The sequence below is a fragment of the Callorhinus ursinus genome, unplaced genomic scaffold, assembly GCF_003265705.2.
Source record: "Callorhinus ursinus isolate GAN/ISIS: 27379988/994484 unplaced genomic scaffold, GSC_fseal_2.0 scaffold35, whole genome shotgun sequence".
NCBI classification, from domain to species: Eukaryota; Metazoa; Chordata; class Mammalia; order Carnivora; family Otariidae; genus Callorhinus; species Callorhinus ursinus.
Window position 1 is genome coordinate 4,501,795 of NW_027397097.1, and position 24,061 is coordinate 4,525,855.

Consider the following 24,061-nt stretch of genomic DNA (forward strand, 5'->3'; position numbering starts at 1 on the left):
TGAGACTCAGTGCCTCATCCATAAAATGGGGGAATAAGCAGCTGGCCTAGAGGGCTGATAGATCCGGAAGGGCCTCACGTGCGAGTGCTGAGCAAGCTGGGAAAGGCAAACCGGTATGTTTCCTCTGCTGGCCTGTTCTGAGACCTGCCTCTGTGGCTTCCTTCTCTGAGCTCCAGGCCTTCAGGCTTGGCTTTTTTCTTGCTCGCTGAACTTACACAGCAGCCTTACAAGTGAGGGGTCCGCTGTCCTTTCTTTATGGATGAGGGAAATGATACTCAGAGATACAGGAACTTGTCAAAGACCACGTAGCCGGCTGAAATGAGACCCAGGTCTGTCTGGCTCCAAGGCCTCCATCCTCAGCCTTCAATCCAGAAAACTCTTGAAATTGCAGATTTGCCCTTCTCCTCCCCGACCCCCTCCACCAAGATGCAGCTCCACCTCATGAGCTGTTGCCGTGAGTCCCTTAAGGCGGGCTGGCCATTGTGAATCCTGGTGAACGGACTTACTCCTTGCTCTGGATCTTCCGAGCTCAGAGAGGAGATGGGGGTTTAGTGAGAGGGGTTGAGATCTTCAGGGGGCCAGGGATTCTGGGAAGGGGGACCCTGGGGGAAGAGGGGCTCTCTATGGGGCTCATGGAAGGTGACAAGATGTGGTGGGGGACAAGAGCTTGGTGGGGGACAGCTTGAGAATGGGAGTGCAAGAGGAGACTGGAGAATCCAGACTGAATGAGACCAGGGCTCGGGGACCATCAACATTCCCTCTGCCCGCCACCTCTCTACTGCTAATGGAGGAAGAGAAAATATGCAGGGGAATGCTGAGGCGAGAGGATGTGAAGGAACAGGCTGAGGGGAGGTGACACAGCAGCCTCCTCCCAGCAGCGGGGCCGGATCGAAAGAAACCCAGCCTCCTGCACCACTCTGGCCCTGGGCTGTCCCAGCCAAAGATCAGAGGAATTCAGAGAGAGAGAGAGAGAGAGAGAGAGAGCCAGAAGGAACCAGTAACTGGATGAGGCAGGTCCTGGGAGAGTGGAGTCAAGTATTACAGGAATTCCTACCCCATCTCAGAAGAGGTGGCTGTGATCCAGTGTGGCCCGAGCAGCATCGGCCCCAGTGCCTGGAGTCTCCACATTAGTGCCTCCCTTCGGTGGCTCGTGGCTGCTGTCTGCAGGGGCCCCTGATAAGGTCTCACTCCCTCCCCTGCCTGCCTCTTGACATTGAAATAGGAATTCACTGCACCCCATGAATCATGGGACCCAGAATAGGTAAGTCTTGGATGAAATTAAGGAAGGGGCACTGGGAAGGAGTCTGGGGGCCACATTCCCAGTGTGGAGGGTGAGGAGGCTGTGGAGCCAAAATGGGTGTACTGGGTGGGGTGGGCTGGGGGACTCGTGGTTCCTCCACACAGAGCCAGCCATAAGGCCAGACCTAGAGAAAGTGTTTGAATGAATGAGTGAATGACGCAAGGGGCAGGAAGGGACGCTGTTTACTCAGCTGGAGGCGGGGAACCCAGCCTACCTTCCTTGATGAGACAGAGATGCTGAGAGGACAATGGAAAATCGGGCCACTCGAGCCCCTCACTGAGCCCTGTTCCCTGTCCAAAGCAGGCAGAGATAAAGACAGACAAAGCAGACAAATATACAGACAAAAGTGGAGTCAGAGACAGAGGAAGTCCAGAGATAGGCAGTCAGACAAAGGCTGGGACAGAGGAGAAGACAAAGGCCAACAGGTGTCTGCAGGACTGTGCAGGGACAGGGAAGGAGGTCCGCCCCGGAGAGAAGGCTGCAGAAGAGACAGGGGGAAATGAAGAGACGCAGACAGAGACAGACAGGAGAGAGACAGGCAGGCCTGCCACGAAGAATCCGAAAGCTCAGCACAGAAGAGAAAGGGGTTCAGAGAGAGGCTTGCAGAGCCCAGCCTGCAGCGTGACACGCGCCACGTGGAGAGGGCGGAGGTTCTGGGAATGGAGCGCCCCGCTGAGCATTTCTTGGGCAGAGGAGGGAGGTGGAAGAAACAAAGGGTCTTCAGACACGGTGCCCTGCAGTGATCACCTCTGGTCTCCTTCCAGCTGTCTGTCCCCTGTTGGCTGTGTTAGCCTCACGCCCACTCAGGCAGGACTGAACCTCCTCCCTGGCTTGTGCGGGCGGCACCGAGGGCTTCGTGGGCGGCCTGACGCGGCTTGGGGACCCTGGAATGGCAGGAAGGGTGGGGTGGATGCTTCCTCTGGGGGCCTTGCCGGAGAGATGACAATGAGGTCAGACTTGGGTGGTTGGTTTGGAGATGGGCCACTGACAGACCAAATTACCCATCAGCTTTGGCTCGCTGCAGGATGGGAGGGTTGTGACCCTACAGGTATGGGAAGAAACTAGAGACTTTGGCTGTATTGGCTTGTCCCCCTCACCCCACTGTTATTCTGACCCCTGCAGGGCTCAGCTCTAGACTATTCTCTAGCCGCCCCGACCTCCCGCACATACAGCAGGAGGCTGATCCCCCGTCTGCCCACTGGGCCACCGGGGGCCACCTCTGGCTTTGCTTCCTGGGCCCCACCCTGAGCTCCTTCTGGTCTGAGGACATCTGAGGGGTATGGGAATGCAGGTGGGGCAGGGTACAGAGACTGGAGCCTGGGAAAAGAGCAGGGGCCAGCTTGCGTGAGGGAGAGGGGTCAGCTGTCCTAGCCAGGGGCAGACATCAGAGAGAGGAATCAGGGTCAGATCTGGCTCTCAGCCCAGCCCTACCACCAGCTCACCATGTGCCCTTCGGCAACAGGCAGAGCTTTCCCTGTCTGTGGGGGAGGAGTTGGAGAAACTGATCTCCCGAGGCCATTCCTTTTGTGATTTCAGAGAAGCCTCTTTCCTACCTCTGCTTTTTGCTCACAGCTTTTACCACTACCAGGAAGGTATCTGCCCACGTTTCTTCACTGGTTCTGGTGAAATTTGCCATTTGCCAACTCCTCCAAACATCAGCTTCTCCAGGAAGTCTTCCAGACGGATTCCCCAGCTAGAAGTAACATATCTCACGTCTGCTGCTTGACTTCTCTTCTTCGAGGTTCATCTTTTCTTGTTGCTCGTATTGTTTCTGCTGCTTTCCAGCCGTCCTGGGTTCAAAGTGCATCAATCCGGGGCAGATAGGTAGGGCAAAGGAAAGAACTAGCAGCCCCAGGTCAAACTTTGAGCTCTGCGTCACTGGCTGTATGAGAATTCAGTGACATTCTCTCACCCTTTTTAAAAGTTGAGGAAACAGATGCTCCAAGAGGGCAAGTGGTCTCACCCAAGGTCACCCAGCAAGGGAGCAGCAGAGTGGGGGCCAGCAGAGTGGGGGCAGGTTGTCCTGATGCCAAAGCTCTTTCCTCTCTCTGCCATGACCCTCGGGTCTCCCTCCTCTCTTCCGCAGACCCCACACTAGTGAGACTCCACCCAAGACTTGGGCGCTTCTCCACTGGTTCTGGACAAAGCAAACTATTCTCTGGGTGCGAGTGACTGGGGAATGGGTGGGGTTGGGGTGGTTATTTCCTCCCAGGCGAGGCCTTGCCTACTGGGCCTGATCTCAGGCAGCTGTGAACCGGATGGCAGGCTTGCCTAAACCCTACAGTCAGGGGCTGGGCATTCAAAGCCCCCTCTGCTTCTGTCCCTTTCTGGGACTCACTTTCTCTGTGTGACAGATGGAGGGGGTTGGCTGAGGTGGTCATTTGGTCTCTTCCTATACTGAGAAGCCCAATCTTCTGTCTCTGGAAGAAGTGCAGCAAAGGCCCCTCTGCAGGGGAAGGGTCAGATCTCCCCATCGGTGATGAGGGGGCTGGGCTGTGTCCAGGGTGCCAGCCCCAACTTCAGCTGCACCCTGGGGGCCGGGAAAAAGTAAAGAAGTAAACTTGGTGCCTGCCATCCCTCATGGGCTGCAGCCCAGAGCCCTAAGCGTTAATGCTTGAAATGATGGAGAACAGTGCCTCCCTCCCCAGACTGGGAGCTTCCTGGAGGTGGGGTCGGATTTGAACCATTCTTGGGGCCCCAGATTTCAGCACAGGCTTGGGAGATGTGAGGATCTGGGAAAGTCTCGGTGCCTAAGCTGTCCTCCCTCCACTCCCTGTCTCCTCCCATGACATTCCTTCCTTCCCGCCAACCTGTTTTGAAAGCCTACTCTAGGTTGAGGACTGGAGACTCATGGTATGGAGTGAGGTTGGGTATAATAGGGCCCTAGGGGGTAAATGTAAGCACACAGAGAGATGAGCTGGGACTCATGGTTGGGGCGGGGAGGGGTGGGCAGCATGGCCAAAGCCAATGGCCACCTCTCTCTGAGCCTTAGGCTGAAGGAGACTGACCTGGATTCCCTATGTGCTCAGGGCTCACCCTGCCCCCCAGGCCCTCCACACTGTTTTTAATGTCATCTTTCTAGTTGGGATAGCCAGGGCTGGAACTGGGAACAGAAAGTCCCAGCACAGGGTGCCTGACCCAGTTTGGAAACCACCAGAAAGTGCTTGGCCTCCTCCCCCACCCTGCATGATCTTCCTCAAGAAACAACAGCTGGGAGGCCAGCAAGAGCTGGACCTCAACCATGCTGTTGTCATCCCAGCAGACCACCAGAAGCCCTGCAAGGAGGAATTTCCCAATGATGACAGCCAAGCCCTTCGTGCCTCCGACTCTTTCCCCTCCAGAAGCTCGCTGACCCCCTCCAGAAGCTCACTCGGGCCGCACTGGAAACTGGGGCCCCCACCCCCACCCCAACCTGAGCCCCTCCTCCCACATTCCCATGCTCCAGCCCCGTCTTCTCCCTCCCTCAGCTTAGCTTGGTTCAACAATCATGTTTTTAAGCTGGGCCAGGCCTTGAAAGATGAGAAGTGGTTTGCTGGCGAGAAAGGACACTCCAGGCTGAGGGTCCAGCATGTGCAAAGGCAGGAGGGTGAAAAGAATAGGTTGAATTTGGAGAATGGCAAGCGTCTATGGGGCCAGAGAACACTGTTCACTAGGGGCGGGTAAATGAGACAGGAGCGGTTCCCAAAAAAGCGGTTGTTGACCTTTTGAGGCTGAGATGTCCGTTCTCACATGGTATAGACGGTGGTGGGAAGGGAGGCGGGGGCCGCCTATTGTTGGGGACAACAATCCTACAAACACTCCATGAAACCGGCCCTCTTCTCTCGCTCCCAGAGAAGGAAACTGAAACTGACATTGGCTAACTAAGCTGCCCAAGGTCACACAGCTCCGATGTGGCAAAGCAAATATTTGATTCCAAAGTCTTCTGACCTAGAGGGTTTCAGCAGGGACATGGTCCATCAGGACATAGGATGGGACAGGTGCTGCCCTGGGGAGCTTACTGCTTCATCAGGGGGACTTAAATAGTGCAGGAGACTGACCAGCCCTGCAGCCCAGAGGAAGGTCTGAGGGAACCGGCCCAGGAAGGGGTTTTACGGAAGACGAGACAGCAGGCGTGGGCCGCAGGAGCTAGGTAGGAGGGACCAGCAAGCTGAGGGCATACAGAACAATCTAGGAGGTAAGGGCTTAAGGAAGGAGTTGGCCACGCTGCCTTCCTTCTACTCCACTAACTCCCGAGAAGTATCTGTCATTGTTATGAGGGACGGATTGCCCAATATCTGCTGCTGGGAAAATTTCCCTTCCCAGGCTCGGGCCATGGGTGTGTCAGAGCTGGAAGCTGGTAGGTTTTCCAAAAACATCTTGGCGCCTTTGTGACACTGTCCCCTCCCCCCCCACGGCATCTGAACACAGTTCCAGGGTAGGTGCTTCTTTTTGCTCTGTTCTCTTCAGATGGGGCCTATGCCGGAGGCGTCTCACTCTTGCTGGGCAGGTTGCCCACTTGTGGCTTCTGTTACCCTCTTTCCACTCTTGTCTCCGGACAGCCAGAGAGCTGACTCCAGCCCGTATCCTCTCATGGGCTCTCCTAGAGCCCACAGCCCCCTAAACATCTCTCCCTTGGTGCACCACCCCCCCTGCCCCACCACCCCAAACTCACCACGGCCAAGGCTGAACTCACCACCGCGTTTTAATCCCGGCCCTCAATGATGATAGGCCCAGATGCAGAGCTGCGCCTCCCTGCTCCACCCCTGCCCCCAGGACTCCTCGGCCTCCTGCACCCCCCACAGCTGATCTTCCACCAAGTCCTGCCCATCCTACCTCCCCACTGTGGTACCTCAGTTCATTACTCTCCTAGCCACTCCCTAGCCCAGGCCCCATGGTCACTCGCCGCTCTGGACCCCACTCCTGCCTTCTCCCTGGTCCCTGCCCATCGCCTGACTCTTCCACTCTCCCCTCACAGGCACGGAGGTCTCCCCAGGTAGCCAAATCAGACCTCATCCCTGGGCTCAGAACAAAGCCCAGCCCTTCAGCCTGGCATTCGGGCTCATCATAGCCCGGCTCCTCCAACCAGTCCAGCCCCAGCCCCCCGCCACACCCCCACCGTGGCCCCAGTGCTCCGGCCTTGCCAGACCATTTGTTCCCTGAGCATTCTTTGTACTTTGATATTTCTGCCCTTTCCTCTGATGTTTCTTGCTTTAAGAAGCCTTTCAGAACCTTGCAATCTAGGCTAGGGTCTCTGCTGTGTTTCTGTAGTTTCGAAACTCCTTGTTACCTCAGTGAGCTCATGTCACTGGGATTCTGTGTTGGATGTCTGCTTCCCCACCTACCCCCACCCCCAGACACTGGGAGCTCCCTGAGGGCAAGGACTGGGGCTGCTGGCCTCTGAGTCCCCAGCAGCCTGCCTTGGAGAGCTGTCAGGGTGTGTGGAATGAATCTTCATTGTTACTTCTAGAACCAGCAGAGACCAGTTCTTCCCATGTGGAGACCCTGGGCAAGTCATGGTCCTCTCTGGCCCTGTTTATGCGCCCCTCAAAGGCTCAACCCAGCCCTGGCTTCCTGTCCAGGGGGCTCCCCAGCCCAGTGTTGCTGTGGAGTCACAGACAGATGAAGAGGGTCCCTGAAAACACACCAGGCAGGCACCCCCCTATCCCCACAAAGAGACTCCAACAGCGCAAATTGCATCTTGGGCCAGCTGAGTATCGCTATATGAGAATGTGGGCCCAGGATTGCCACATCGGCTAATCTTTCAGGAAAAAGCAAAAAATCTGGAGTTTTATGTGAAATTTCTCGTTTTTAAATGCTGGCCACTAACTTAAAAACACTCAGAAAGCAAGCATTGCGCAAGCCCCCCAAAACATCTAGAAGCCAGATGTGCCACCAGGTAGGACTGCCATGCGCTGCCCCACAACTCCAGAGGGCACCATTCCCTTCGTGGTGCACAGCCCACACAACTGCACACGGGGCCTTTGGCCGGGGCCTCTCCTTCAAACCTCTGCCTTATACTCTATCTCTGCTAGTTCTTTTGATGGTCTTGGCAAAGGGTGTGGGGAGAGGCCTTTTGTTCCCTTGTACAGGGAAGTCGTTAAAAAAAAACAGGACCTTGGAATGCCGCTGGGGGGATGGGGTGTGGGGAGAAGACAAGAAACGGCAGAGGGAGGCATCCGGAGGGGTCTGTGCTGCTTCAGGGATCAGGGGGACGTGGGTGAGTGGTGCTGGGGCTGAGGCGCCCACAGGAAGGAATATCGTTTTTTTCTGGGCCCTGGTGGCCAGACCTGGAAATAGATTGCCTGGTGAGTTTGCAGCAAAGGCTGACGAAACTGCCACTTGCAGGATAGCCTCATGTTGACAAAGGACATTATACTGTGTGACTCTCACACAGGCTAGAGAGGCAAGGCTTAGTATTCCTATCACACAGAGGCTCAGAAAAGTCTAGTTGCTGGCCCGAGGCCATACGGGGTCTAAGTGATCTTTGATTTTGCTCTCTCTGCTGGAGACAGGCTGGAATGTTCTGGAGAGAAAGTGCCATTGCCTTGCCCTTCCTTGGTCCCCAGGATGTGAGAACCCTCACAGGCTCTCTCGGCATTTCCCAGCAGGTCCCTCCTGAGAGTTCAAATCTGGGCCTTGGTTATGAGTCCTGAACTCCCACCATCCTCGGGTCCCCTGGAGTATGGGACTCAGGGCCCCACGTGTCCTTGTCCCCTCGTTTCTCTCTCTCCAGCCTTGCCCCGACAGCACTCTCTGAGGCCGTCACCAGTGAACGACGGACACTCTGTAAAGAATCAGCTGGTAGAATGGCAGACTCTCCCCATAAAACTACCTTAGACAAAGCACAGAAGGGAAGCCAGGTTGGAATAAGAAACGGCTGCATGGGGATTGTGTATGTTTCGTTTGTTCTAAGGCCATCTTTGCAGCCAACCTTCTTGTGGTTGCTACTGGGGGCCCAGGAGTCAGGCAGATCTGGGTTCCGGTCCAGGCTTTGCCATTTACCAGCCCCAGGACCCTGGATAAGTTGCTTCCCCTCTCTGTGCCTCAGTTTCCTCCTCTGCATCATGGAATCACAGCAGCTATCTCTAAGGGGTGCTAGGAGGATTGGTGAGTGAGCCCAGGCCAGCCCAGCCCAGCACAGAGTGGTAGCCCCTCAGACAAGTTCCTCGGACAAGCTCCTCCAAGACCCTTCCTGTAGAGGATTACGGTGAGGCAGAGAGCTGGGTCTCCCAAGCTCACACCTCTTCAGCCCTCTGGGGTTGAACTTTCTCTGGATTCTCAAGTTCCAGATGTGGCAATGTGGCAAAGCAAGTATGGAAGCCAGCATGGAGTTTGTGGCAGGACAGACAGCTGACAGAAAGACTGGCTGCCCGACGGGTGATAAAACAACACTTACTGCACACCCTGCTACACGTTGTGCTTGTACTGGTTTCCCCACACGTTACCGATGGAACCTGTTGGTAAGACAAATGCTGTTGTTTACTGTGAGGAGGGATAAGAACGCTTCTCAGAGCTTTGGCAGTGATTCAGAGTGGGGAGGTAAGGTCAATATTTGCTGAGAATTGGAAGTTTGTTTTAAGGCTGGTCCTTTGGTGTGGGGAGGGAGGGAGAGGGGGGAGGCCTGACTGGGATTGGGTAAGAATCATGATACAACAGTTTGTTGGTGGAAATAACAAGGTGAGGATTTTGTCGGGGAGAGAGTCAAAGAGTCGGAGGCTCACACTCTGTGGATGGTTTCCCTTGAAGAGTCGAGGGGTCTTTCAGAAAGTTCCTGTAATGAACAATGAAGCCATTTGTTTGAACTGGTCGGTCTGGGAAGCATAAGAAGAAAAAATGCGAATGAAGACAGTGGAATTGTAAGGCCCAAGTTCATGTAGACCGTAAAGTGTGGTTTCAGGCTTTTAGTGTCCAGGCTGAATGTGGGGTGGAAGGATGTGGTTCTCAGTGGGCTCTTTCTGTCCTGGGATGTGGGGATTACAGTCCCTGCCTTGCAGAGGAGGAAGCAAAGGGGCCACTGGTCTCAGGCCACACAGCAGGATTGCAGCCACGGGGGACTCAAACCTGGGCAGTGCCCCTGAAGCTAGTGAGTGTGCATGGAGGGAAGGGGTCCCAGGTCCTCCTTGTGGTAAGTTGGGGCTTGGGTGAGAGGGAGAGATAATCTAGGGAGGGAAGGATGGTGCTGTCGGAAGGAGGCATTAACTTGGAGGGGCCAGCTGCATGTGGAAGGGAATGGGTTCCGCTGGGCCCTGTGGCCTCGGAGGCGCTTGAAGATTATCAGGAGAGGGGAGGGTAATTGTCTTCAGTGGGGCCTACTGTGTCTCAAGGCCTGGGCAGGGGCTGGATGCCTCATCTCCTTGAGGTAGATGCTGTCTTCTCATCTGGAGGGTGAGGCAACAGCTCAGAAAGATGAAAGGTCATGTCCAGGCTCACTCAGCTACCGGTGACAGAGCTGGGGCTCAGACCCAGGTCTGAGGGCTTTGGAACCCATGCTCAGCGCCATACCTGCCCCTGGGATTTTCTGTTTACAGCTGGGAGGTGGCTGGAGGAGGTTAGGACTTTCAGCATTTCTGGCAAAGAACAGGCAGAGAAATCTAGCCTTCTCTGTCAGGCTGCTCTCTGAAACCTTGGTCCTCATCACCCTGGATTCAGCTGGTGTGAAGAATGCTGATACCTGCCCATGGCGGGGGTCTCTAGAGGCAGAGCCTCTGCCTTACAGATGTTTGGAGTCTCTGAGTGAACTGAAGGTTTCTGGCTGAAAGACATTCAGGATGACTGACTGACTAGCTGGCTAGCTCAGCTTGCCTGAACAGACAAGTCTCCTGAGAGACAGCCAGACCAGTGACTAACCAGCTGATGGACATGAGTGGGCCTGTGTCCACAGCCAGCCATGTTACCAACTGACAGGTACCCAGACCCCTTCCCTGCCCGCTCTGAGGATGTGGGCTCCAGCCCTGAGAACCAGCTGGCCTACCTGGAGCCCCAAAACCTGGTTGCCCACCTCGGAGAGAGACAAATTGGCATTTTTTTTTTCCTGGGGCCAGGTTCCCTATGTCTCCCCTCATTCCTGCAGGCCACCCAGGCCCAGCCCAGGTTCACCCCCACAGTGGCCCCCTCTCCTGTCAGGGGTGACCCCTGACAAAATCTTCACAGGATGGGAAGGCCCTTGGAGATATCACATGAAGAGGTTGTACTTTCCTGGACTCAGGACCCTCCTTCCTAAGGGAGCTTTGTCCTTACTTAGAGAGTCAGACTATTTTGTTGCCAGCCTACTCAGAGGCCTTAGCCCACAGGAAGAACTTGAAGAGGCCTGGTTACCTGCCTGACCAGCCCCATTCAGTGACCAAGTGACCACCCAATGCACTGACTACTCCCAGAGGGCACGGCTTCCCTCCTTCATCAGGAGGCTCAGGCTGAGGACTCGCCCATGGGAAGGTAGAGGATTCCTTAAGTTGGTCCACTGATCTTCTGTCGCCCTCCCTTCTCCATATCGTGGACTTCTTTCAGCGCCTTCTGGTCAGTGACTGCTGCCCTCCCAGACTCAGCTCCAACCTCATCACCTGGTTGGCCTCGCCCCTTGGTGGGTGTTCACTGCCAGTTAGGGCCGTGACAGAGAAGAGCATTGTGCTTCTTCCCCTCATCAAACCTGTGCAAGGAGCATGGAGTGATGTTGAGGTTGACACCTGGGCTTGAGTCCCTGCCCCAACGTTAACCAGCAGAGCTAGTTACCTCAGAGCCTCAGTGTGCTCATCAGATGCATAGAGACAATGAAAGCACCGAGGCCCAGAGCTATGGGGAGGCTTCGGGAGCATGGAGAACATGCATGTGAAGGCTTAGCTGCATTAGAGCGTGTAACCCAGCTTCTGTGCTATAGGAAGTGACCAGTCTATGCTGGTGAGCGAAACCAGCGCATGGGAACGGTACCATCAATCTCCTCTGCGGGAGTCCGCTCGGGAACACCCTCACCTCCATGTCTCCTTCTAAGTGACCTCTGCAGAGCCTGTCCCTTCGCTAGGCCAACCCCTTATCTCCTCCCTGACAGGTGTCACTTTGGTTTCAATATCTCCTCGTTTCCCCTGAATCCTCATGCCCCCCAAAGGCACTCCTCCCTAGCCGCACACACTTCCATTTCTTGAAATTCCTTAAGCCATTTGAATAGATGTCTCTCCAAAGAAAATACTTAAATGGCCAATAAGTACATGAAAAGATGCTCGACATCATTACTCATTAGGGAAATGTTAATCAAAACCGCATGTGATATCGCTTCCTACCCACCAGGGTGGCCATAATCAAAAAGACACAATAATAAGTATTACAAGGATGTGGAGAGATTAGAAGCGTCACACGCTGGTGGCGGGAGGATAAAATGGCGCAGCCACTTTGGAAAACAGTTTGGCAGTTTCTTAAAAAGTTGAACGGAGTTGCCACGTGACCCAGGAATTCCACTCCTGGCTATATACCCAAGAGAACTGAGAACAGATGTCGACACAAAAATGTGTACAACATACGAATGTTCACAATACCTGAAACCTAAATAAAATGTGATGTATGTTCATACAATGGGATATTCTCCAACCATGGAAAGGAATGATGTACGGATGCCCGCTATAACATTATTCTCCGTGAAAGCAGTGAGGCAAAAAATTACATATTGTACTATTTCCTTTATATGAATTTATATGAAATATCCAGAACAGGCAAAGCCAGAGAGCCAGAAAATAGATTTGTGGTTGCCAGACGCTGGGGAGAGGGAGGACTGCTAACCGGTATGGGGTTCCTTACTGGGATGGTGAAGATGTTCTGGAATGAATGACAATGATGGATGCCCTTTTTCATATACCAAAACCCACTTAATTGTGTGCTTTAAAAGGGTGGGGTTTATGGCATATGAACTATACCTCAGTTGAAAAAAATTCCTCAGGCTCCCAGGTACCTTGTGTAAGGAGCGCAGACCCTTCGCCTCTGGGTGGCCCCTCCCTGGGTTTGCCTTCGGGGTCTGGAGATGGAGAGTCCCCATGTCCCTGCCTGGGTCAGGGGTGTCCTTGCGTCCATTTCCGGGCTCCAAAAGGAGCTTGTTGAATGAGGGGAAACTCCTACCAGGTTAAGAAACATAGGAAACAATGGGGGAGGCTTCCGTGGGAAGTGGGGCCCCAGGAGGGGAGGAAGGCCAAGGGGGTTGGTTTCCATTTGAGTGGAAGGGCGGAGTCTCCCGAAGCCGGACTTCCGAGCTCCGCACCGAGGTGAAATGTCAGGAGACCCTAGGAGAGATGGTCCTGAATGGGGTTCAGCTTTGCTCTCGCTGCAGTGAGTGGGATACAGGCAAGATTACCATGGTTACCATGGAGCAACCCAGACATGCCTAATGGGGCCAAGGATCCAGATTTTAACCACAGCTCTGCCTCCTGAGTCATCACCACACTTGGGGAATTCAGTTTGTCCAGGGTGAGGGAGATGGTTAAGTGGGATCACCTCTGAGGGCCCTTTCTGCACCGACCAGCAACACGGTTTGATGTATGAGTTGGAGATGGGGTTAGGTAACTCCAGGATTACACACAGGGTGGTGCCCTGTGGGGGCATTGGTATCTGTTCTGAACTACCCCCAGGAAAAACCTTTACGCCCTGACTATGGTCCAAGCCTTGACCCTAAATCTGTGATCCTACCCTGAGCCAGAGAGACCCACAGCCAGACTCAGCCTCCAGGAGCACTGGATGTCTCTTAGCTACAGGCCCGAGCGGGGCTGAGGCTGCACATACTTCCTGCCAGAGTCCCTGCTTGAAGGGTATGGAGTGTGGCTGGCAGCTTCTCCCTAGAAGGAAGGTTTATGCTGGGAATGATATGAAGGTGTGAGACAGGAGGTCCCAGCTGGGATCCGGCTAGCATGGGTGCATGGATCACGTACCCTCTTAGGAAGGGCCCTCCCATCGCTGGGCCTCAGGGAGGCTGGGGGTGCTCAGATTGCCACCAACCCCTGGAACACCCTGGGTGACCTGGGACAGGGCCATTCTCTGGGATTCCATCGCCGCTCTCACCTCCTGGATGTCTGTCCCACAGGGCCAGTGGGTGAGGAGCCCCAGATACCAGGCAAGGACACCAAGGCCATGATGAGCGCAGAAGACACACCTGGAGGCAAAGCCAGCCCAAACCCTCGGGACTTGAGGCGAAGTGTGTTCTATAGCATCAAGGTATCACTCAGGGCCTTCCGGGAACAGGGCCATCTGAGCCTGGCGGAGAAGGCTGTATGACTCCAAGCAAGCTGCTGCCTTTCTCTGAACTTCAGTTTCCACATCTATAGAATGGGTGGCCCTGAGAATCAAAGGGATAATCCACTAAACCATTTAGCTTGGTTTGGGGCACATGTTCCCTCCTTCAGAAAAGAAAGAAGGGCTGCTCTGTGGGCAGTGGGGGACCAGGCTCCTTGCCTCCCATTTCCCTACAGGGAAAGGAAAGGACTCCAGGGATCCTGAATCTGTAGGAATGTTGGGGAGCTCTGGCTCCTCCAGGCATCCTAAACAGCCAGGCATACCCTGGGTGCCAGGGCCTGTTTGGTCCTCACGGTAGCCCTGAGGGGTAGGGACGCAGTCCTTGTTGTACACAAGAGGAAACCAAGACTCAGAAGAACAGAGGGAATATTTTTAAGCTCTGGCATAAACACCCTTCTTTGAAGTTAGTTTTCTTCTCCTGGGAATTCTGCCAGTTCATCCGGAGGGGGGTCCGGATGTTTGGGGTGGGGCTAGGTGGGGTAGTCAGCTTGAGGATTCGGTGTGTGCAAGTGGTCTCCCAAGGGAGCTCTAGGGGAGGAGTGGGTGGGTTGAGGTGGAGAATGATCTGGGAGAGCTTCCTGGAGAAAGGGGCAGGGTGGTGGAACAGGGCGGAAGGTGCAGTCCGGCCCAGGGGAGCTCTGAGGGTCAGAGTGACTCCCATCGTTCTTGGCCCCAGAAAGACCTTACTCTCAGTCATGTAGGTCTGAGGTGGCACCAAGACCCCCTGAATGTACCCAGGACAGTTTGTGTCGTTTTTAGGCCTGTGTGAGAAGCCATGGGCTACTCCAGTAACTCTCTCTCGTTCTCTCTCCCCCTCCCCTTATTCTTGACTCTCTCTCTCTCTCTCTCTCTCCTGTGTGTCTGTCTCCCCTGACCCTGTTTCCCCATCTCTATTCCTTGCTCCTCCCTTTCCCCAACTCCGTCTCTGTCTCCCAACCACCACCCTCTCTAACTGAATCCCCACCTATCTCCCTGCCCCGCCCCGGCCGGCGACCCCCCCGCCTGGGCCCCCCCTGGCAGTTCTTCGTCCTGTGCCACAGCCTGTTGCAGCTAGCACAGCTCATGATCTCCGGCTACCTCAAGAGCTCCATCTCCACAGTGGAGAAGCGCTTTGGCCTCTCCAGTCAGACCTCAGGCCTGCTGGCTGCCTTCAACGAGGTACTGGCCCTGGTGCAGCCACGGGGGTGGGAGTCGAGGAGCCTCTCACCCCCACTTCCTCACCCCCCTCTCTCACTAGCCTGACATAAACCCTTCCCGGCCCGGTGCCCACAGGCCACCCTGCCACAGCTTCCTCCCCAAATCTCCTTAGCCAGCTCCTTCTTCGTGTCCTGGTAGAGAAACTGACCTCTGCCTCCTTGTGAGGACGGAGGACAGCACGGGCAGTCCTGCCCTTGGGGCCACTCTGATGGTCGGGGTGTGGGGTATTGTAGAGCTAGTCACAATTCCCATACCCACCCACTCTCCCTTTGGTTCCTTTATGTGGCTATTGCCTGTCCCGGGGAGGAGTCAGAGGAAGTCACTTCAATAGTAGTGAGACAGACTTAAAATTTGAGAGCCAAGGCAGAACTTTGGGTGCAGTGGGTGGCAGGGGGAGGGAGTGATAGCGTGGCATGAGTGTCTTCTCAGGCTTGCTCGGAGATCCCTAAGTCTGGGGCCCACAGCGAAGCAGGGAGAAGGGGACAAGCCGCTTTGGGGAGATTAGAGATCAGGGTCCAGCTGTGCCCCAGCACCCCCACCACCAGATGTTTTCCACCTCAGAGAAGGCCACTGTCTGGAGGACTCTTTCTTCCCTCCCCACAGCAGATTTCTAGGCAATTCTCTGCCCCTGGCCTGCCAACGACACAGCACCCCCAGATAGTCCTCAGACCCCACCTCCAGATCTCAGAGGTGGGAAGGAAACGTCATTACTTAGCTCTGGGACCTTGCGGAAGTCACTCCCCACCTCTGGGCCTCAGTGTCCCACCTATAAAATGGAGAGTGGCTATCCTTCTCAGGGTTGGTCCTCCTACCAACTTTCTTGTGAATACTGCTCCCCTCCAGCAGCAAGGAGCCTGGGGCTCGGGGTGAGTATAGCAGCCCAGAAGCAGTGGGGTGGGCAGCTTGCCCCTTCCCTGCGAACTCTCTAGTCCCCTCCAGTGCCCACATCCTCAGTTTTTTATTCTAAGGCTTAAAATTCCAAACCTTAGTCCTCTGGCTTTAGATTGTATTTGTTTGTCTCAATCATGATATCCCAGAAACTTAAAAACCCTTCCCTTGACGACTCCATGTTCTAACATGGGGTCCAGCCTGTTTTCCAGAATGAAATGGAATTGCTAGCCTTGTCCACGTTGCCCTCGTTTCTATCCCCTAATGGGGGCCGTGGGGCCCCTCCTAGGAGGACCCAGCATCTGCATTAAGAGGGGCCCAGATGACTCTCATTCTGTCAGCTAGTCCTTTAGACTGAGGGCAGCACCAGGCTGGTGATAGAAGCAGGGGTGGTTCTGGCCTCTGGTGGCTCTGCTGCACTTGAATGGGTCCCCTCATCCCTTGGCAGGTGGGGAACACAGCCCTGATTGTGTTTGTGAGCTACTTTGGCAGCCGGGTACACCGGCCCCGACTGATCGGCTACGGGGCTGCCCTTGTGGCCCTGGCAGGCCTGCTCATGAGCCTCCCACACTTCATCTCGGAGCCATACCGCTACGACCATGCTAGCTCCGGTAAGAGCAGGACGGGCTGGGCTGGAGACGGGCACCAGGAGCTGCCTTACCATGCACCGGGGTCCATTCCCAGGCCCATGGGTCAGGATGGGCCCAGCTCCCCGGGGCACTTGCTGGTCCTCCCCACTCCCTCGGTCCCAGCCTGGACGGGTGCTCCTGGCAGTCCTGGGGAGTGGGGGAGGGGGGTTGTTCTGCGGCAGGGGGTTGTAACCCTCTGGGCCTCCCTTGGTGAGGGCCTGCTTGTGTGTCACTGTGTTTTTAAGGTGGGGTGAATGTACAACATAGCCTGCTTTAGGGCCTGGCATACAGTAGGTCCTCAGGAAATGTCTGTGGGATAATAATAGTATCACGTACCACTTCTGGTGTACCAAACACTCTTCTAAGTACTCTATGTGTTTTAGTGCATTTAATCCTCTCAAGAAGCCATGACATTAATGAAAGAATGAATGAGTGCATGAACAAATTAAAAAATGAAAGAATTTTATTTTATTTTTTATTTTTTTTAAAGATTTTATTTATGGGATGCCTGGGTGGCTCAGTCGTTAAACGTCTGCCTTCGGCTCAGGTCATGATCCCAGGGCCCTGGAATCGAGTCCCACATCAGGCTCCTTGCTTAGTGGGGAGCCTGCTTCTCCCTCTCCCTCTGCTGCTCCCCCTGCTTGTGCTCTCTCTCTCTCTGACAAATAAATAAATAATTTTATTATTTACACAGCGAGAGAGGGAACACAATCAGCGGGGAGAGGGAGAGGGAGAAGCAGGCCTCCCTCTGAGCAGGGAGCCCAATGCGGGGCTCGATCCCAGGACCCTGGGACCCGAACCGAGCCGAAGGCAGACGCTTAACGACTGAGCCACCCAGGTGTCCCCCCAAAAATGAAAGAATTTTAGATAGTAATAGTGAAGCCCAGTGAGATTTTGTTGAGGGCCTACTCAGGTAGGTGCCTGTCCCTTGGAGAATAACCCAAGAAGCCTGAGGTTCATTCCTTTGATATTCCATCCACCCATCCAACCACCCATCCAGCTACCCACCCATCACCCATCTATCTACTCTTCCATCTATCCATCCATCCATCCATCCATCCATCCATCCATCCATCCAGTGGTCAACCCAGTGAACCCTTAGCGTAGCCTACTTTGTGTCAGACCCTCTCAGGGAACTCAAGACTCCAGGGAGCTTCCAGCATGGGAGAGGAGACAAGAGGCAAACAAAAACCCTGCAATGTGTCACTTGTGCGAGGAAGGGAACACAGGGGCCAGCCTGGCATCATGGAAGCCTTCCCAAGGGAAGAGGGCTGTCAAGAGAGCATTGCCTCCCTTGCTCACACCCCAGAGCTCCCACTCTGTGCCAGGACCCGGGGTGGGAAGAGGGAGCAGTACAACCAGCCCTGAGAGGTTGGTTAGAGGCCCAGGTTAGAGGCATGGGCAGCTCTGCTATAGGGTAGAGACTCCAGCTCATTGGGAGTCAGCCAGAGACAGCTGGCAAGAGCCCTGAGTGGGGTGGGGGATAAGGAAAAGGTGGACGTTTCGAGTTCAGGGAGCCGCAAGGGCAGTGGCGAGGAAGTGGGAAAGTAGACAGTGTACGTGAACAGCTTAGAGGGGTTATCGAAGCCCAAGGGAAAGCCGTCAAAAGGCCTGATTGGAATACTGGGGGGAAAAATACATTTCTGGGTCCAGAATTTTCACTTCAACAGAGGTTTTTCTGTGCAGGGTCTACACGTTCTTCCTCCGCCCTGCCACACAACACCCCTCTGCCATGGGGGCCCCGGGAAAGCCTTAGCACAACCCTTCTCCTGCCTGAGCCTGTCTCGGATGAGTATACTAGGCTTGGTGACCACCAGGCACCCGGCCTGCTCTGGCATCCCCGACTATTTCATTCACTCCTTCTCCACCCAGCATGGATTAGTTTCTTTATCACTATTACTTCTCTACCAGGCCCTCTGGGAGGCCCTGGAGTCACAGGGGAGCAAAAAGAAGACAGAGCCCTATAATAGTCATCGCCTGAAATGTCTAGTAGGCTCTGTGCACGGGCAGCACTCACTCTCCATGTTTATGGCCCGGTATCGGGTATTAGCAGTATCCTATTTTACAGGTGAGGAAACCGATGTTCAGAGAGAGGGGGATCCCCTCAAGGCCCACAGCTCGTGGGGACATGACATGTCCAGGTGGCTTGGCTCCAGAGCCCCTGCTCTGAACCACTGAATTATTCTGCTTCTGAATTCTGAATTTCTGTAGAACTTCCATTCTAGGAGACTCTTCAGAGGTGAGGAAGCTGAGGCCCAGACAAGTTGAGGTCCTCCATCCAAGTCTCCCAGGCTTCAACTCATGCAACCTTGGTTGAAGGTCCAGGTCTTTGACCCTGGTTCACATGGCTTTTTCTCAAGAGTCCCAGCTTCCAGAAAAGGCTGGGCAGGCCACACAGAGAAGGCCACATCTATACTCACATTTGGGGTAATAATAGCACGAGGGTCTCTTTAAGTTTGCTCACCAAATATTGGTGAGTTACAGGGAGCAACTGTCTGGTGCTAAATTAAGAAATTCCCCTTTACTGAACTCTGCATCTGTGTCCTGAGCTGACACAGAGCCCACCCAAAATGAAAGCCAAGGGCCCTAGAGCCTTCCACACTCCAGGCCCAGCGTCCCTCCCCTGCCTGGCCCTGCCTTCAACCCTGGCCTGGTCCCTCACACTCTATAAGTCCACCCTGCTGAACTTCTGCCTGTGTTGTGACCTCTCCCTGGAGCACCACTCCCACCTTCTCTTTCTGGAAATTCTTGTTCTTCTTGGTCCTGTTCAAACTCATCTCTTTTGAGAGCCCCACCCCACCCGAGGGCCACGGTTGCAACGGAACTTCCACATACCTCTGCTCAGAAAGGTGGCATAGGGTAGTTTAAGAGCATGGACTCGAAGCCAAGCTGCCTGGGTTCCAATCCTGGCTCTGCCTTTGCTAGTTGCTGCCTGAGCATCAGTTTCCTCGTCTGTGCAATGGGTGTAATGAGAGCACCCATCCCCTAGGTTTGTTGCAGGGAGGGAGTCAAATGGTTTATGTACACAGCACCTAAAATGGTAACTTGCATCCAGTGCACACTGTGTTAAGAGTCTTAGCTCTCGTCGTAATATTTTTTATCATCTCGTAGTGGACATGCCACAGGATTTTGAGGCTTCTCTGTGCCAGCCCACAACCTCGGTCCCAGCCCCAACCCCAGCCCCCTCCAACAGCAGCTGCTCAAGCTACACGGAGGCCCAGCACCTGGCTGTGGTGGGGATAATGTTCACGGCCCAGACCCTGCTCGGCGTGGGCGCGGTGCCCATTCAGCCCTTCGGCATCTCCTACATCGATGACTTTGCCCACAACAGCAACTCGCCTCTCTACCTTGGTGAGAACCGGGCTCAGAGGGAGGGCCAGGTTCAGAGGTCGGAGGACGAGAGGACCAGGTAGGGGCTGGGCGGGGTTCCTGACCTCTGCCCCACGTGGCCAGGAAAGGTCTGGAGAAGCCCTGGAGTTTCCTGGGCCTGACCAGGGGAGACGGGCCGCTCTTGCCTGTTGGAGACTGACCAGGTGCTGATCTGCAGAGGGAAGCCAGGGCCAGGGGGCCTAACCCAAGCTTTGTGTTGCAGGGATCCTCTTTGCAGTAACCATGATGGGGCCAGGCTTGGCCTATGGGCTGGGCGGCCTCATGCTGCGCCTTTATGTAGACATCGACCGGATGCCAGAAGGTGAGCCTCAAAGAGCACACAGCCGTCCCTGGGGGCACACAGCCGCTAGCTCACTGACCACTGGCCTCATGGGAGACACTGGGCCGGGGGCTCACATTCAAATCCTAGCGATCCCGCTGACCTTGGACGTGCCTCTTAACCTCTGAGCCTCAGCTTCCTCATCTTTGAGACACTCTCCCTCCTGTCCACCTCCCCAAGCTGCGATCAGAATCCAATGAGAAATGAAGATAAGCTGCAGAACACCCCCAGATGGGCCGTCGTCTTCTCCCTGCTATTCTGATGCCTCTTCACTCAGTCCGTTCCCTGAGCTCCCCCCGACCCCAGCCCGCGCTCAGATACACTGCGGGGCAGACAGGGGCACATACGCTCTTGGCCTGTAGGGAGCTCCCATCTTTAGGGGGAACAAGACCCAGGTGAAACAGAGAAGCATACGGGAGAGAACTTCTGGAGCAGGACTCGGTGAGCTTGGGCCTACTTCAGATGGGAAATTTACTGGGTGACCTCTAAAGACCCTTCCAGTTCTGACCACCTCAGAGTCTGGGAACCTGGGCCGAGTGCCCCGCTCAGGGAACAGCAGTGTCTGATGCAGGCAGTAGTGGGGGCGGCCAAGGAGTGGGACCGAAGCTTGGGCTGAAGGCAGCCAGGAGCAGGGAGTGGTGGCGGGTCCCCGAGCTCTGACACCCTGCAGGGAGTAGGAGAGGATTCCTTTCACCTGGAGACTTCCAGCAAGCCCTAGAAACCTCAGGGGATACACGTGTCACTGGATGGACACGCCGATTCTGCTTCCTGTTCTCTGGCTTTTGCACGAGGGTGCCTCCTGGGCAGCTCTGAATAAGACTCACTAGGGATAGTCCTGCCCCCACCTTCCTTCGTTCTAGAAAGCGGGGCCCAGCAGCCCGGCGTGAGCTCTGGTTGGCCTCCTCAGGTAGCCCAGACATGCCCCAGCTCCAGGAAGGTGGTGTGTTTTCGGGCTCTGTTGACATCATCGTGGCAGATGTGGCTCCTCCGCGGGCAGATGTGGTGCTCCTGTAGACGGATCTTCCTGCCCTTTCTCTATGGGGGATTTCATGGGGTGGGCAGATCATGTCTGCTGCAGGCACAGACGAGTGTGTGAGAAGCGGGGGAGTCGGGGAGATGCCTGTGCTCGGGCTCGCCAGGCTGGCACAGAAGCAGGGGGAAGAATAGCTGGAGGAGGGAATTAGTAACAAAAGCCACCTTCATCCCTAGCTGATATGTGTGCTGAGTGCCGATTGTATACTCTGGCCCTGGCCAGGAGCACTCAGGCCCAAGCACCTGGGAACCAGCCCTACTCCTGGGCTTGGTATCATCGTACATCTGTGTGGTTAGAAAGCATTTGCGGATGCTGTGGCCATTGAAGGAGGAGGTATCCGACTCGGCCTCGAGGTCAAGGGCTTGGATGGGAGAAGCGGTCAGGCCAGCCAGGAGGCACATCTGGAATAATCTAGTCCTAATTATACCTGGGGAACTTGCTAAAGGGAAGACTCCTTGGTCACCTTCCCGCTCCACCCCGTAGTAGTTTTAAGTTGATCTTGGGTATTCTTGACAAGCACCGTGGTGATTTTAATGACTCAGGTCTGAGAAGCACAAGAGGGGTCCTAACGATCGATTTAATAATAATAATAATAATCACAACAACAACAGTAAGGTGAGGAAGAAGAACAAACAGGTGCACAGCACATAGTACGTGCTTTGCCTGTATTGGTTTCTGGGGTTCTCACAATGACCCTGTGGTGTAGGTACTACGATTATCTGTATTTTATAGAGGAAGACCCCGAGGCACAAAGAGGTTAAGTAATTTGCCCAAGGTTATATTAGTAATGGAATTCAGACTCAACAGTCCATTTCCAAAGTCCATAACCTTGACCGCTACACACAATGCCTCAGTAGTCGGAAAGCTGAGGTCCAGGAGGGATCAAGGCCTTGCCCAAGGTCACACGGGACATAACTGGCAAAGCCACGCTGGAGCCTAGGTCTCCTGACTCCTGGTCCCTAGGGCCAGCTCGTGTCTCAAAGGCCAGTCCCAGGGTGGTGGCCAAGAAGGGACAGCCCGTCCTGACCCTAACATCACCATGGTCTTCTCTTCCAGGTGGTATCAGCCTGACCTCGAAGGACCCCCGATGGGTGGGGGCCTGGTGGCTGGGCTTCCTCGTCTCCGCCGGTGCGGTGGCCCTGGCTGCCGTGCCCTACTTCTTCTTCCCCAGGGAGATGCCCAAGGAGAAGCACGAGCTCCGCTTTCGGCAAAGGGCCTTGGCAGCCGCAGCCTCATCTGTCAGCAAAGTAAGCCCCCTCCGTGGGCCCACCCTAGTCCAGGCTCCAGCCCCCACCCACCCATCCTCCCTGGTAACCTTAGACTTCATCCCTCCTGGGCACTGCACTTCACAGCTTACAAAGCCTTTCTGTCCAGGCTCCATCCACTGCATCCCCCAACAGCCCCACGCAGTGAGTATGTCCTGGCCCTTGCACGCGGAGGAGATTAGGGGCCCGAGGAGGAAGTGACCTAGCCAAGATCACCCGGCCAGTGAGGGCAGCACTGGGGTGAGAACCCCAGCCTGTCCAAGCCCATGCCCTCTGTCTAACCATCACACTGTCTGCCTCTCTGCTTGTCACTTCATGGTTTCTGTGAGTTCCTAACGTGGTGCGCCGGAGCAATATTGAGAAGTAGGAGGAGGTGGAGAATGGGTGTGGGGTCTGAGAAGACTTCTCTGAAGGGGCAGGATTTGAGCTGGACTCTGAAGGATGGTGGAAGCCTAGGGAGGGGAGAGGGAGCATTCTAGATGTGGACACAGCGTGGACAAAGGGCTCAGCTGTAGAAATTAATCCAGCCTTTCCAGAAGCAGTGAGGGGACAAGTGCGTACTGAGGGCGTCCTCGGGGCCATGTGTCAGGCCGACACAGGAGCTCAGCACATGGCCTCTACCCTTAAAACAGGCACAGCCTAGTGGGGACCAAGATTCATTGATAAGTAACAAGCCATGAGGTGCTCGAGGAGATCTCACTGAAACCCCTTGCTCGGCTGAGGGGCAGGTGGTTTTTCCTCAGAGGAGATCCCCTGGGCAGGAGAGATGATTCTGGGTGGGGGGCCTCCGAGCTTTCCAGAGGCTCACCAAAACACTAGGCCTTAAAAACGATCAATTGGCTCCAGAGTACAAAAGAAAATGACAAAATAGAAACTTTTATTAAAAGTTCAATGTGTCATTAATGTTGACCTTATCGAATTTTCTTTAGCACTCAGACATTGCATTACATTCTGAAAATTTGCACATTCATTTTCTCTTTTCCCGAGTACCCACACACAACATTTCTGTGACCAAGTATGTGGGGTGATTCTCATGCCGACCAATTCTCTGCGCCACCCACTGGGTGTCCTGTAATTTCACTCAATTCTGACACTGTCTACCGGGAGATAGCATCTGATCCCACAGCTTAGGGCTCAGTCCCACTTCAGTCACAGGTAGTAGGCCCATCCCCAGGTGACCCACAATTTCTGTCCTACTTGGCTACAGATCAGGGGTTCCAACAACCCCTTTCTTGGATTCCATCATTTGCTAGAACAGTTCACAGAACTCAGGAAAGCACTTGCTTCATGTTTACCAGCTAATTATGTAATAGGGGGTATGATAAAGGGTACTGATAAACAGCCAGATGAGGAGATACATAGGGAGGGGCCTGGGAGGGTCCTGAATACAGGAGCTTCTGTCCCTGTGGAGTTGGGGTATGTCACCCTCCTGGCAAATGGATGTGCTTACCAACCTTGAAGCTCCCTGAACCCCATACTATTAGGATTTTGTGGGGGTGTTCTCCATACAGACATGATCAATCCTTAACTCCATTTCCGGCCCCTCTCTCCTCTCTGGAGAATTGGGGGTGGGGGTGGGGGAGCTGAAAGTTCTAAGCTTGTAATCGTGGCGTGGTCTCTCTGGTGACCATTTCCCATCCAAGAGCCCACTGAGAGTCATCTCATTAGAACAAAAGATGTTCTTCTCGCCCAGGAAATTGCAAGGGATTTAGGAGCTTGGTGTCATTTCCTAGCACGCAGGAAATTACACAGATATTAGGAGCTCTGTGTCAGGAACTGGGGTCAAAGACTAAACACTAGAAG

The 24,061-nt window shown here is 54.7% G+C and overlaps 1 protein-coding gene across 7 annotated transcripts in view; it reads left to right on the top strand.

Annotated features, from left to right (window-relative positions):
- Positions 1-916: 916 nt before the first annotated feature.
- Positions 917-24,061, top strand: part of SLCO2B1 (solute carrier organic anion transporter family member 2B1) — a 46,834-nt gene continuing 23,689 nt past the window's right edge. The window contains exons 1-7 of one of the 7 annotated variants that reach the window (XM_025848538.2): positions 918-1,261; positions 13,329-13,459; positions 14,558-14,695; positions 16,071-16,233; positions 19,363-19,602; positions 19,844-19,942; positions 22,050-22,240. In XM_025848538.2, coding sequence (XP_025704323.1) covers positions 1,246-1,261; positions 13,329-13,459; positions 14,558-14,695; positions 16,071-16,233; positions 19,363-19,602; positions 19,844-19,942; positions 22,050-22,240 — 978 coding nt within the window. In that variant the 5' untranslated portion in view covers positions 918-1,245. Of the gene's footprint in view, positions 1,262-8,948; positions 9,165-13,328; positions 13,460-14,557; positions 14,696-16,070; positions 16,234-19,362; positions 19,603-19,843; positions 19,943-22,049; positions 22,241-24,061 lie in introns of those variants that run through there. The other 6 variants (XM_073879719.1, XM_073879717.1, XM_073879720.1 and 3 more) reach the window with 6 other exon arrangements.